Source organism: Ochlerotatus camptorhynchus, unplaced genomic scaffold (assembly GCF_037179485.1).
Source record: "Ochlerotatus camptorhynchus isolate MF236.1 unplaced genomic scaffold, CSIRO-AGI_Acam_v1.1 ptg000432l, whole genome shotgun sequence".
NCBI lineage: Eukaryota > Metazoa > Arthropoda > Insecta > Diptera > Culicidae > Ochlerotatus > Ochlerotatus camptorhynchus.
The window spans coordinates 6,608,610-6,622,166 of record NW_027040918.1 but is presented as its reverse complement, the minus strand read 5'-3'; the positions used below and the strand labels follow the sequence as shown (position 1 = coordinate 6,622,166).

The 13,557-nt window shown below is 38.8% G+C and overlaps 2 protein-coding genes across 2 annotated transcripts; one reads left to right on the top strand and one right to left on the bottom strand.

Moving 5' to 3' along the window:
- Positions 1–536: 536 nt before the first annotated feature.
- On the bottom strand, positions 537–2,293 carry Ostgamma (oligosaccharide transferase gamma subunit). Its single transcript, XM_065234124.1, has 4 exons — positions 2,113–2,293; positions 1,268–1,991; positions 1,047–1,209; positions 537–980 (listed from the first exon to the last, which is right to left on the bottom strand). The coding sequence occupies exons 1-4, from the start codon at positions 2,197–2,199 to the stop codon at positions 965–967; spliced, it is 990 nt and encodes a 329-aa protein (XP_065090196.1). The 5' UTR covers positions 2,200–2,293; the 3' UTR covers positions 537–964.
- A 7,111-nt stretch (positions 2,294–9,404) lies between these two features.
- Positions 9,405–12,821, top strand: LOC135711332 (uncharacterized). Its single transcript, XM_065234123.1, has 3 exons — positions 9,405–9,671; positions 10,323–11,116; positions 11,184–12,821. The coding sequence occupies exons 1-3, from the start codon at positions 9,474–9,476 to the stop codon at positions 12,691–12,693; spliced, it is 2,502 nt and encodes an 833-aa protein (XP_065090195.1). The 5' UTR covers positions 9,405–9,473; the 3' UTR covers positions 12,694–12,821.
- Positions 12,822–13,557: the final 736 nt, after the last annotated feature.

The window sequence follows — 13,557 nt, the reverse complement described above, 5'->3', positions numbered from 1 at the left end:
CTTCAGTGGTAGGAAAATCATTTTTGCAGTATGGAGAATTTCAGAAAATCCACGATTTGCGACAAAAAATGCTTTCACAGAAGGAAAAAAATAAACGAGTGTTTACCTTATCACTATAGTAATATACTCGTGCAATTTTTGTGCATCTAAAACTGCCCACAAAGACGATAATGAATAAAACTGAAAATTTTTGATGCATTTCCAAATGGTTTCCTACCATTCCCATACATTCGAAAGTGACTGGCCCTCTGGATGTGGATGATGTCAAAAACAACAAAACATGATTAATTGTTGGTCTAGAAATTATCATTATTGCGTTTTAAAATCGCATTAAAATTTAAACGTTTCCATTGTGTTATGCCATACGTTCATTATGCCAAATGACTATTATGTCAAACTGCTTTGGGCCAACAGGTTACTTCTCCTAAAACCTAGCAACATTTTATCTAAATCAGATGCCATTCGATTTAGAGTGGAAATCGTCACATTGAAATTCGGATATATATATATATATATAATAGACGGAAGAAAGTGTCTGATCTGAATGTCTATTTGTAACCCCCTAGCCTCATACGAGAGGCTTCAAATTTTACTCCTCAGTTTTTAGTCAATTTATAGAAATAAAACTTCCAGTACCTAGTTGGAAACATTAAACAAACACAATAAAGTTAATTGTTTTCAGTTGCTTTTGACGGAGCAGATTGTTTGCACTAATCAATTAGTTCTCACTAGTATTATGTAAATCAATGTGATTTCGGTTGCTACAATTAGTATTCTTCATCGCTTTCGCTTTCGTATTTTTTAATGATCTCGCATACTAAACAGCAAAAACCCCTTAAAAGTTCGTGCTGGATTGGTGCTTACAAGTTACAGACACACAGCATCGTGCTCCACTGCAATCACTCTTACTTTTTCTAGGATCTGAATTGCACTCAAAACAACAGGCGAAAGTGATTATTCGAATTTATTTGAATAAGAAGCTGAAATTGAAACATATGTTTGAATGAATAAATATTCCTAAACTGATGTTGTATCATTCAACTCACCTATAGGGGTATCCTTGGGCCTTCGATCGGAAGATCGACAGAATCAACGAGAAGAAGACGGCGACCAGCACCAAGCCGACGACGGCAGCAATCTTTCCTTTCCGAGGATCGCTCTGCCAGCCCGACTCAGTCAGCAGAATCATACCGGCAACGATCATGGCGTCTAAAATACAAAAAAAAATAATTAGATCCAAGCTAAAAAGAAAACACCAATAACTTACTCAAGAACATAACAATGTACGTCTCAATCACCAGCTGCCCCTGGGACGACCCGTGAATGTAGGCAATACCACCATTCTGGCCCTTATGAACAAACGGTGGAGTTCTGATATGGTTCCACATCTGACCGGAAACCATTGCGAAACAGAAAATGACTGCCAGGAATCCCCACATTTGCTTGTTGTACAAAAAGTCCAAGTTGTTTCGACGCAAGTAGAGGAACCCTCCGACGAAGGCCGTCAACATAAGGATGGCTACAGTAGCCGAATAGTTCGGTGGTCTGAAGATTCTAATCTGAATATCGGTACGCTCCTGAATCCATTTGCCGATCACTTCAGCGGATACTCCCACCCTTTGGATGTCCATGGTGTCCGCCGGTTTCGGTTTGCCCTTCGCTGGGAAATGAATGAAGACCGGAGCCGTATTCAGACGTAACAACTGAAACACGTCGGAACCTTCATCGAAGTCAACCATAGCAAAGAACAGCTTATTCGAGTAAGTTTGCGAATAGCGATAAGAATTTGCCACTATCGTGTACTCGTCATGAGCATGTCGACAAATAACACACTGTCGGGCCGGTGCCATTGCAGTGAACATGATGACGACCGAGTAGTTTCGCGGTGCCGACTTTACAAAGTCACGGAAACGGTTTCCATTGAAGCGCATCACCGGCCGCTTGACATTCATATCCAACAACTGTTGGACTTTCTCCGCAAGGGTTTGCGACTGAAAGAAAGATGATTGTGTTCCATAATTCAACTCAGTGTCTACTCACAAGATTTTCGTAGACGTGGAATTGGCTCCGTAATAGATCAGAATAAACATTCGCCGAAAAGTCAATACTTACGCCTCTTCCTTTAGCCTGGCTTTGCACATGGTGGAACAAGCACAGTGAAATTGCAATGAGGATTGCAATTTTAACAAGGACCCTCATTTTGTTATTACTTATTGATTATTCTTAGATGAAAAATTAGTTTTTAAGACAACGAATTGCAATTATCCATTGCCTGCAAGCAAAGAACCGTGCAGAACTGTGAAACGAAGAGAGCGATTCCGATTTGACGTTTAGAGTGACGTGTACAACCAGTGCGTTACGTGTAAATTATAACTCGTAACGGAGGCTAACGTTCGTTGAATGGCTGCGTGCCGATGTAGTTTAAATTCACGACAAACAATTGAAAAAGCCATATCAATGTATCCGACGCCAACGCAACTAAAGTACACTCAAAATATATTGAAATCTAAATAGTATAAAAGTTACGCTAAATCGCAACTCTCCGTACCGACGCAAAGGCCGGTATAAAGGGAGAGAATGTAAACTTAGTATAAAAATGGTTTATGCGTGCCATAGTATAAAATCGAAATATACTCACAATGCATATATACGGTTTATTCAAGAGAATGTATTTTTCGCTTCTTTATTTCATTTATGGTAAATATTATTGTTTTTAAATGAAAATAAAAATTGTCTCAGGAAGCTTTTTTCATTAGTTTATTTTTTATTAATAATATTTAAAAAAATACTTACAATTTCGATGCTGCCCAGCAGATTACAGGCGCAGTAGAAATCCGCTGGGACAAAGCCCTTCACCAGCACGAAGCTCCGAAGGGAATCCAGATGTTCTTATTCCTGTCATTTTAGTAAACACTGATCGAATTCCACTCCGTTATTCGGACTTAGTATAATTTTGACGAAAATTTTAATGGAACCAATGTATAAATTTTGAAAAACCATAAAATGCATAAAATTTAATCTATATTCGTTTTGTAATATTTTTGAGTGTACCCCTAATAAAAATAGTATGGTTAATTTGCTTAACGACGTGTTCGGGGTATCATCGAAACCATTCGTGGAATAGTTCAATCATTTGCTGCACTTATTTTTTGCTGCTGGAAACCAGCAAAATTTTGCTGGATTTTGCCGAGCTGGCAGTGCAGCAATCTTTCCAGCAAAATAATTTTGCTGGATGACCAGCAATTTGAATCGAAGTCAAAGTGACAACACATTACTGAAAAATCAGCAATCTTTACAGAATGTACAGCAAAGTTGAGTAACAAACTTTTTGCTGGAATTTCAGCTAGTTTTATGTGCCTATGGTCTTTTCATATTAGCAGCAAATAAATAGATTACTGAATTGTATACACTTGATAACATTAATTTATTACACCGTTATGTTGATTAAATCTCGGATTAAATATCCCTTTTAACGCTGATTATGAATCATCTATCATAACTACGGTCATTTATGATAGGAAGACAGGATCGTCGACGGGATGTAACTCTAAGCTTAAGAGTTGTTATTTTTCACGAAACACAAAGATTTTTATATTTATTCAATGGTTTAATAAATATTTACTTGTATTTTCTTAAATTTTATCAGAGGATTGACAAGAAAAACACCTTGCAGTATGTACAATATGGAGTTCGCAATGAAAATCAATATACAGTTTGACCACAGACACACAGACATAACACATTGAATATTTCTCATTGTAAAACATCGTCGCTAAAACATTACCGCCATCTGTTGAATACACTGTGGTGGGTAGTACGCTGAACAGATGGCGGTAGTGTGTATACGTCAAACGCAAGGGAATTGACTATGCGCGCCACAGGTGGCAGTACTACCAACTGAGATACTTTTAAATTGACCGTTAAATGCTTGTGCGATGAACAATTTGTGAGTGTTATGTCTGTTTGTCTGTGGTTTGACAGTTCATGACATTCACTGAGCTTCCAGCAAAATGAGCATGTTTGCTGAATGTACAGTAAAATTTGCTTTTGTTGAAAACAAACCAGCAAATAATTTTGCTGGAACTCGATTTCAAAATTTGGTGTGTACATTTGGAAGTGTAACCTGTTATTTGGATGATGGTTGCAGAATTCTGCAAGGGAAACAGGAGCTTTTGAGGAATCGCTTCATAAAACAAAATAAATCTTTTCCCTAGGGCCCTGCCGCTGCAGGAGGAAGACGAATGGGCACGTGCCACCCGGGAACAAGAACCAAGCAATAGGTGCAATTTGCTATTAATTGGCGGGGCCGTGATTGGGCTCCTACGGTTTACAATGAGAAACTGTTCCGTTGCGTTTGTCTTGGTTTTCTTGCGAGACATTTACTTTTTTTGGCATCTCTCCCTCCTGATGCAGCTGCTTTCGTGGATCCCCGACTATCATTCTGCAGAGAGCATTACGCATTCCAATTGAAGGCCCTATCCAGAGCTGGTAAATATCACGGCCGTCATGTGACGTCTCACTATCACGAGACGAAACTACCTATCATTAGCTTTTTTGCCATTTTTCAATGATCAATCACTCATGAAAATAATTCTTATGCGGTTTAACATCAACAATTTTAACTGATTTAGATAAATTTAAGCAAACAACCGTATGTAATCGGTAGAGTGAATATATTATTATGATTTCTTCGGTACAAGTAAGTTCAATAGCATTAAATGAGCTAGTCATTACGATGATCACAACACTGTCACGTTCTGTCATGACAAAAAATTCGATGAGGTTTTGAAGAAAATCTCTATCATCGTTTTCTCATCGAATGATAGTGACAGAAGTATCTCTGTAAATATCGCGTGAGATCTCTCATTGAAAATGAAATTTGCCAGCCCTGCCCTAATAAATAAATACCATAAACGAACGATAACCCAAATTGTTGAACTTTTCCACAAATGGTTTGGATGATACCCCAAACACGTCGTTAAGCAAAATAACCATACAAATTTTATTAGGGTGGCCCTATCCCTTTTCATAACAATGTTTATCCTGTATTCGAGAGGAAAATCATCTGATTTCAAAACAACCGTCATCCGGTTGCAGCTATCATTCGAAAAGGCGATTTCGATGTTTCGATTTGAATGGTCTGAGCTTCCATTCGAACAGAGCACGGTGGTTTGGTACAATGAGCTGGATTACAGAGGTGAAGCAATCACTCACACAACCACTGTACGATACACGCAAGTACACGCAAGTAGTGACGTCACTACTTGCGTTTACGTTGATTTTTTGGTTTACTAATACAACCCTATTTCACGATCTGCGCCACCTCTCTCTGTACCTCATTGGGTTTGGTACAGTATACTCGTGCCACCAATGGACTGAACCTAGAACTGAACACTTCACTGTCATTAGTTTCAAACCCCTTATAATAAAAAAAAATACCTTAAACGAACGATAACCTAAAAGATTGAACTATTTCACAAATAGTTTAGATGATTGAGGTACACGTACACGTCGTTAAGCAAAATAACCATAACAATATTATTAGAGAATGACACCAGCTCGCACCAACTGACAAATGCTTCAAACCGACGTTCGAGGAATTGACAATCATCGATCGAGCGGAACACGCTCTCACATATCGCACCAACAAACGGACTTGAAAATCTCTACACGGATAGAAATCTCCTTATACCTTTTGGCAAATTTCTATTGATGATTATTCATAAAATGTATAAGTCAACTAATAAGCAGACGCCTTGCAAAAAGTTAATGAAGATCATGTGTCAAATGAAATGTATAAGCGGTCACACATACCTTTTATGCTTTCTTATAGGACCTATGTGGTTTGTCTTATGGAATGTATAAGACTGATGTTTTGGCAAAAATGTATAAGTGAAACACATGAAAAAAATAATTTATTTTCGTTTCGTGTATATTCTGGTGGAGACAATGACGGGAGCAGTGGTGGCAAATGTACATTTTTCGCAAAACCATCATCCAAAGCAAAACCAAACAGACAGCACACGGGCGGTCGTGTATATGTACATTTCAAGCAAACGGCGGAGATATAGAATAAGAAAAATGTCGCAGTCCATTATTTTCTAAACAGTTTATTTGTAATTGAATTTTATCTGAAAGCTTGCATGTGACAGTACATTATCAACTCCCTTATTTAAGCACAATTTTAAAATTCAATTCCATACTAGGGGCAAGACAACTGTACTCAGAGTTAATATATTTGCAGTGAGTAAATTTGAGTTACTCAATATTTACTCAAAAACAAACAAAGTAGTCTAATATTTTTCATCAAATAATGTTCAAACAATCCCCGTCTGACAGAATGTTTTGATTTCAAGATTTAGTTTTCATTCATTAAAAGATCCAAGTTAGATGGCTCTTGTCCAAGCCAAGGGATGTTTAGGTCTCGTTTGTTTTCTAGGATGGATGGCTAAAGTGTAATGTCTTTGAAGTTTTTGGTGATGTGGTCGTGTTAGTGTTTCCATATCCCAGCCATTTATAATTACCCGGGACTCTTCCCGGAAATCGGGAAATATTGTCGGTAGTTATTTATTAAAACTTGAACTTCGTCAGGATTTCTCCCGGAAGATTTTTCTGACAATTTCTGGAAGTTTCTTCCAACTTCCCCTTGAAGATTTCCACCAGCTTCTTCGGAAGGATTCTTATGATTTCTCTGGGAGGTTTCGTCTGACTTTGCACGAAAGTTTCTTCCAACATCTCCTGGAAGTTTTTTTTAAACTTGCCCTGGAAGAATCTTCCACCTTCTCCCGCAAATTTTGTCCATTGTTCAACGGAAGTTTCCTCATCTTTTCATATCAACAGTATCAGATTACAATCAGAAGTCCTAGATTACAATAAGAAGTCCTACCGCTGGAAGTGGAAACTATTTCACATTTCATCCGGACTTCCCACGGAAACTTTTCTGAATTATTCTGAAAGTTTCATCCGGCTGCCTAAATTTGCATGGAAGTCTCTTCTAACTTCGCCCGGGAGTTTCTCACAGATTGTGTCAGAAGCGCCTACCGGTTTCGTTGGAAAGATTCTTCGCCAGGAAGCTTTCCTGACTTCGCACTAAAGATTCGTCAAACTTTTTCCGGAAATTTCTATCAAAAACCCCAAAAGTTGTGTGGTAATTTTTAATATAACATATGTTTAACATGGTTTTCGTACAAAAAAACTGCTTCTTGGGAAGTCAAACTAGTTTTCTGGGAATCGGAAAATTATAATTCTGGTAAATTTCCCGGGAAGGAAACACTAGATGGTGTGATTTCAAGACTAAGGAAGTAAGAATTTGGCCAAATGTTTTCAGAAGATTAATTTAGCTCATGAAAATTAAAACTCAATCTCACAGAATCGGTCGAAGACGTTTCATATTTTATTGCACTACATGCCTGAAATGAGGAAACTCATAATTAATAATTATTATTATTAATTACGGTATTTCGTGATAAGTAACATTTGATTTACCAGCATTCATTAAGGAAGAGGGGTTTAAATTTCTGAGAATATTTAGCTAGAAAATGTCAGAGTTAGGGTCAACTCTCTCCAGAAGCGTTCGTTGTTTTCCCTGATACTCCTGCAAAAAGACATCAATAGACACGAGTTGAAAAAGGTTGAACAGGAACAGGTTGAATTTTCATCGTCTGGTGTTGTTGTGTTGATCGATATTTAACACAAAAGGAGCATTGTTGAATGCAGTCTTTTATTTAATTGTTCATCCTAGGTCCAAATAGGTTCGTTCTGGCCAACTTCATAGTTGATTCTATTCTGAAACTTATATGAAGCTTGTCAATGAGCGATAGTCGAAAGGATGTAGGAACCATCACGTACTATTTTGTAATACTGGGATTGTGCAGAATCTACCTTTGGATTGACTGGATTATATGGAATCCCCCCTGGACAGTCATGAATCCCCCTCAATATTGAGTGAAATTCTTCCTGTGATTGTCCGGAATCCTCCCTGGGATAGTTCATATTCATTCTTTGGATTTTCCGAAGTTACCTTTGATATTGTTGGGAAACCGAACTGGGATTGTCTGACATTCCCCCTATAGGCTTGTTCGGAATATCTACTGAGACTGTCATAAATCTCCTTTGCGATTGACTGGAACCCTCCTAGAGATTGTACACAATCCCCCTGTAATAGAACGTCATCGGCATGGCAGTAAAGCAAGACAGCTCTGACTGTCCCGTAAGGTCACCATAAAAATCTGCTATTGATTTTGAGGGGACAGCTTGTAGTTCCTTTCATACACGTGCAATTGCCCTTTCATTGCTGAAAGATCTTCCTAGTAAAGCATTGCAAGCGCACCGTTTAAAATGTTGTTGCTTTGCTTTGCTTGACAGTATCGGTTGCTATGTGTATTTTATGTTGAGCAACGCGAGCTACTCAGAGTTACTCAAAATTAACTCTGATTTTACTCATGATCAAAAGCTGTCTTGCCCCAAGATTCCATACAATAATCATCAAATAAATGCAGTTATTACAGATAAATCAGCAAAATTCTACATGACATAAATTTGAGTGGCGCGGTGGTCTTAAATGCAACATTTTTGCCGCTTACTAGTTTTTTTTGAGTGTCTTCACTATAGTCATTGCGAAAAGTATCAAATGTTAAGGAAAAAAATGTTAAACACCCAGAACTCGTTGCACCACTGGACGGGAGCCAATTTGACCAGTCATTTGTGAGAGACAATCGAGCATTACTGTTTCTTTATCGACCAATGTGACGATTATTAAATCGAACAAAAATTAAATCATTGATAATTTATAATTGCGTTTTATGCGTTTTTCGCGGGGAACATCGACGCGCAAATTTGGGTAGAATCAACAATCGATCAAAAGAGATGAACTAGCCTCAGGCTAAAAATCTCTAAAATAAAGATTAAAAAAAAAAAAAAAAAAAACAATCGATCAAAACTGAACCTGAATGGGTAACCCAGTGCGCAACCGAAATTTTTGTCAATGTGAACCTCAACCTGAGGTAGGTTTTAAAAATAAACGATCAAACTGAAGTTTGTCAAAAAACAAAAAAACAGACCCAATCTTGATATCCGGTCCAGGTTTGAACTGAATAATAATTAAACTAATTCGCTATATGTTGGGAATGACAAGTTGACAAATGGACAACATCGACATGAATCCGATCGACATTGTTCATCTGTCAACTTGTCACTGCTAAACTCGATGCTAAACTCATAATGTTAGTTCAGGTTCAGTTTTGACCGATCTGGTTGGATTCTACCCAAATTTGGGTAGTTTTGAAATAGCGTGAAGAGCAAACAATGTTTTGGATTTATTTTAACCCAGCCCTGGATGGGAAAAGTTCTGACAAGACAGGTATATAATAAAAATTTGTAAACAAGCTTCCGTTCTCTGAGTCAGAACAGCAGAAATTTCTCTTATTTCGCGTATTTTGTTAAGCAAAGCAGTAATCTCAACCCGCAATCTAAAAATGAATGAATTTGAAGCGCACCAGGACGTTAAAAGCCATTGGACGATTCCCCTCGAACCCGAGGAGATGCAGGATGTAGAACGAGAACAATGTTGTTTCCTTTGTCAGAGCGTCAACCGGACGCTAACTGTTCTTTTCAATGCAGACGTATCATCCATGAAATTAAGAAAATTAATCCACAAATATCTTAAAATCAAGGTGAGTTTCCGGTTCATATTATATACTTTTGTTGCAGGGACATGCATGAACAGAAAGTTCCAAATATGTTGGCTAAAAATAGTACCGAGCTTTAACCTTTTCTGCCCAGTGCAGTCGATTTTTTTTTCTTCTATCTAGGAAAATCTGGGAAACTTACTACAATAGTCTGGACATTTCAGTATTCAAGAATCTATGGCTCTTAGGGCCTTCAGAATAAAAAAAAACGAACCAATTAAAACCATAATTTCCGTGAAAGATTCCACTACATTGCTCTTTAATGCCTTGTAACTTATCATTTTCGTGCCCTTTTATTGACCTGGGGTCACATTATGTAACCAAGACGAAACGACTTTTTCGTAGAAGTGTTCATACGGAAAACGCTTCGCTTCGACTTCCTCAATGATTTATTACACAGCAGCAATTACTACAGAATATGTACCGAAGAAGCTAACAATGAATGCTACTCAGTGTTTGCTGCTGATAAGCAAACAAAGAATTGAATTTTCAGATCCACACGGTTTTAGTACGCAAATTACTAGAACAGATAAGGCATCGCTATTATACCTTATGTTAGTTAGTAACTAAAATATATCTTATATTGGAAGAGCAAGCTATCTAACCTATTTAATCTAATGTATTTATCATTTTCAGATGAACCATTTAGACGAAACAAATGGATTTGTCTGCGTCGATTGCATAGAAAGGTTGAACTCCCTCAGATGGTTTGACCATCAAGGGAGAAAAAATGATCTCTTCCTTAAAAATCTTCCGGAAGAATTATTTCTCCAGGGCGAGAGCTACTGTCGGTTGTGTCTGTGTACAACAAGTCGACTACAAGCAATATTTCTGGAAAATGATCAAACTCCGAATAATCCTCTGTGTGAGTTGATTAAAGAATGCATCGGTGTTGAAATAGATTACTACCGTGACTTTACGTCGAACCTCTGTACACTGTGTCGCACGCAGTTAGAAATGTTTGTAACTTTCAAACGAATCTCTAGGCAGATTCACGATGAGGGAACCAATGCTAATACCAATGAGGAGCAGAATGAATTTTGGGAGCCATTGGAAAAATGTAAGTCCAGTTGCAGCGATGCAGACGAACCACTGTTAGAAGTGATGAGCTATGAATATGAAGAAACAAGTAAAAAGAAGAGAAAGCGAAAGGTGAAAAACAGAACTCAAAAGATCAAAAAACAACCCACACCTAAGAAACAACAAGTGGAAAGTAATGATAACAATGATATAATTTGGGCAAAAACCGATCGCCAGAGGATCTATCGAATCTTGTGGACGGCTGATGATGAGCGGAATTTCGAAGTAATCAAAGAAATGAAAGGGCGAGCACGTATCAGAAGGGATGGATACACATTTTCCTTTGCAAACATGAAACCGGATGGATCGAGCTTGTGGAATTGCGACTATAGGACGCTTCATAGCTGCAAGTATGAATAGTTATTCCATAAGTAGCAACCAAAACATTGTTCTTTTTATCCAAATTTCCACTTCCAGATTTCAACTAACCGTCGGTGCCAATGGGAAAATTGCGACGGTGACAAAGACCATGGTTCACACCCACGATAGCGAACCGGCACGGATCCTCAAGTCCCCCCTCGGAAAGGGAGTTCTGTTGAACGACGATGGAACTGAGGATGTGTTTTGGTTAATCGGTGTAAGACATGTGGGCAAAGAAATCGACAGGCACCTAATTTTCCGAGGGCATCATTACATCTTACGTGCGTGCGACGTCAGTCAAGATACCAGTCAATGGATATGCAAATGTCGCCAATGCCGAGTAACCGTTGAGGTTCGAGGGGTATTTAAATTTATAACTTCTAAGGGAGTGCATACCCATCCGCAAATATCCAAACGAGAATTGCAAGAAGCATTGAAAGGCAGTAGAGTTAGTGCTAGATCGGAGGACGTTATTACTCCATTCCGTGATCAGAAAGTCTCTGAAATGGACCCAAAAATGTCAAGCTTGCAGAGGAAGTTATCTGTCCCAGAAGTATACACCAAACTGGCAAAAGAGGACGAGTATCGTGAATTCATTGTTCTAAAAGCTCGGGATAATCTCTACAAAATACGCTATCTAGGTTACGATTATAAACTTTACTTGAAGCAGACTGAAGGCTCCACCCTTTGGAAGTGCCTCTGGGAGAGCATCTATAACTGCAAAGCAGTTATAGTGGTTTCGGGCGATGGAAGAAATGCCGCGTATTATGGTCTAGTGGAGCACAATCATTCGATAGAACCAGCACCGATCTTTCTGTGTGAACCCAAGCAGTACTCAGTTCGGAACATTGCCAATGATGTATTGGAATACATGAAACTTCTGAGCCGTGAGTGTGCATACTTTCGAAGCCGGACGATACTGTTTCGCTTTCATGTGTACAATTTGTATCAGATTATTAATGACGAAACTAGATGGCTGTGTGTCAGAACAGGATCACAGGGACAGCAATGTTCCGCTTCCATCATAATAACCGGTTCAATGGAGTCGTTTTTGCGCAAAGGAGACCACTGTCACTTGCCCATGTCTACAAGCGAAATAAAAAGTATTGTCAAGCCAGGTAACGTAGTGGAACTATCGGCCTTGAAGCACGACGAATCTTCGCAGAGTGCTAACACAACGGATTCCGGATCATCGAATGATGTACTAAACATGCTGAAACAGCAACTCCTAGCATTCCCAGTCGGACGCGGAGGCATCTGGGACATGAAAGAGAACAAAAATCATCCATTCTACTTCGTGATGGACCAGGCGAAGAAGAGTGGTACTCCTTATAAATTTTTCTACCAACACTACCGTTATGCTTTCGTTTCAATTGATGAGTATGGTACCAGTCAATGGATCTGTTGCAAGCTGTTGGAAACCAGTGCACGGGAGGGAACATGTACGGCTCGAGCTACGATCGAGGGCGTCTTTCAACGGGTATTAACAAGGGGAACTCACAACCACGATGGCATCCCAGAATCGATGGTTGAGTATCTGTGTAGCAAGACGGAAACGAGCATTTAGTATATAGGGTTTACATAGAATAGAACTGCTAGGTACTCTGGTAAGAGATTTTAATTAGATCATTATTTATTGCCATTATTTTACTATTTCATCTCAACTTATACCAAGGTAAATTAGAGTATTCTAGTGAGTGTATTCAATTGATATCAAGTTCCATATAAAACAATAAAGATATTATTGCATATATGTTTAGTAAGTCTATAATATTAAACATGAAGAAACCTGTTGGTACTTGAACACCCCGACAACCTACGAAGAATACAAAAACCACAATATTTTATTTTTTTCTTAAACACACATCGTCCGAAGAAAAACTCCTTTGCTACAGTCCATTTCCCGCGAGTGTCAAGGACATTTGTGGTCCTTCGAACCAGATCAATTGTTCCAATAACAGTTGAATTTTGCGAAAAAAGTGAAGCGGAAACGCTACCGGCGTGCAGTGGAGGCTCAAGCAGCCGAAGAAAAATGACGCCATTACTGATGGCGAATAACGCAGTTGCCGTCGGGTCGAGTGTTTACAGCTCTTGAATGCGCTCCTAGCTGGTCCTAGCTGCATATTGATTGAAAAACTAAAAATCGATTTCCATGTGTGTGGGCGTAGAATATAAAACGGCAGCACTTCCCGTCACACTACTTGTTGGTCCCGATTCTGTGACACTACCCTGAATGTCACTACCCCGAACGCCATAACCCCGAACGCCACTACCCCGAACGCCACTACCCCGAATGGCCATTACCCCGAATGCCCTACTACCCCGAATGGCCATTACCCCGAAATTAAGACAAATGAAAGAACAGCAAGGGGTCAAAAGAAGGGTACATTTTTAGAAGGAAATTTCGTTTTGGAATTTATATATATATATT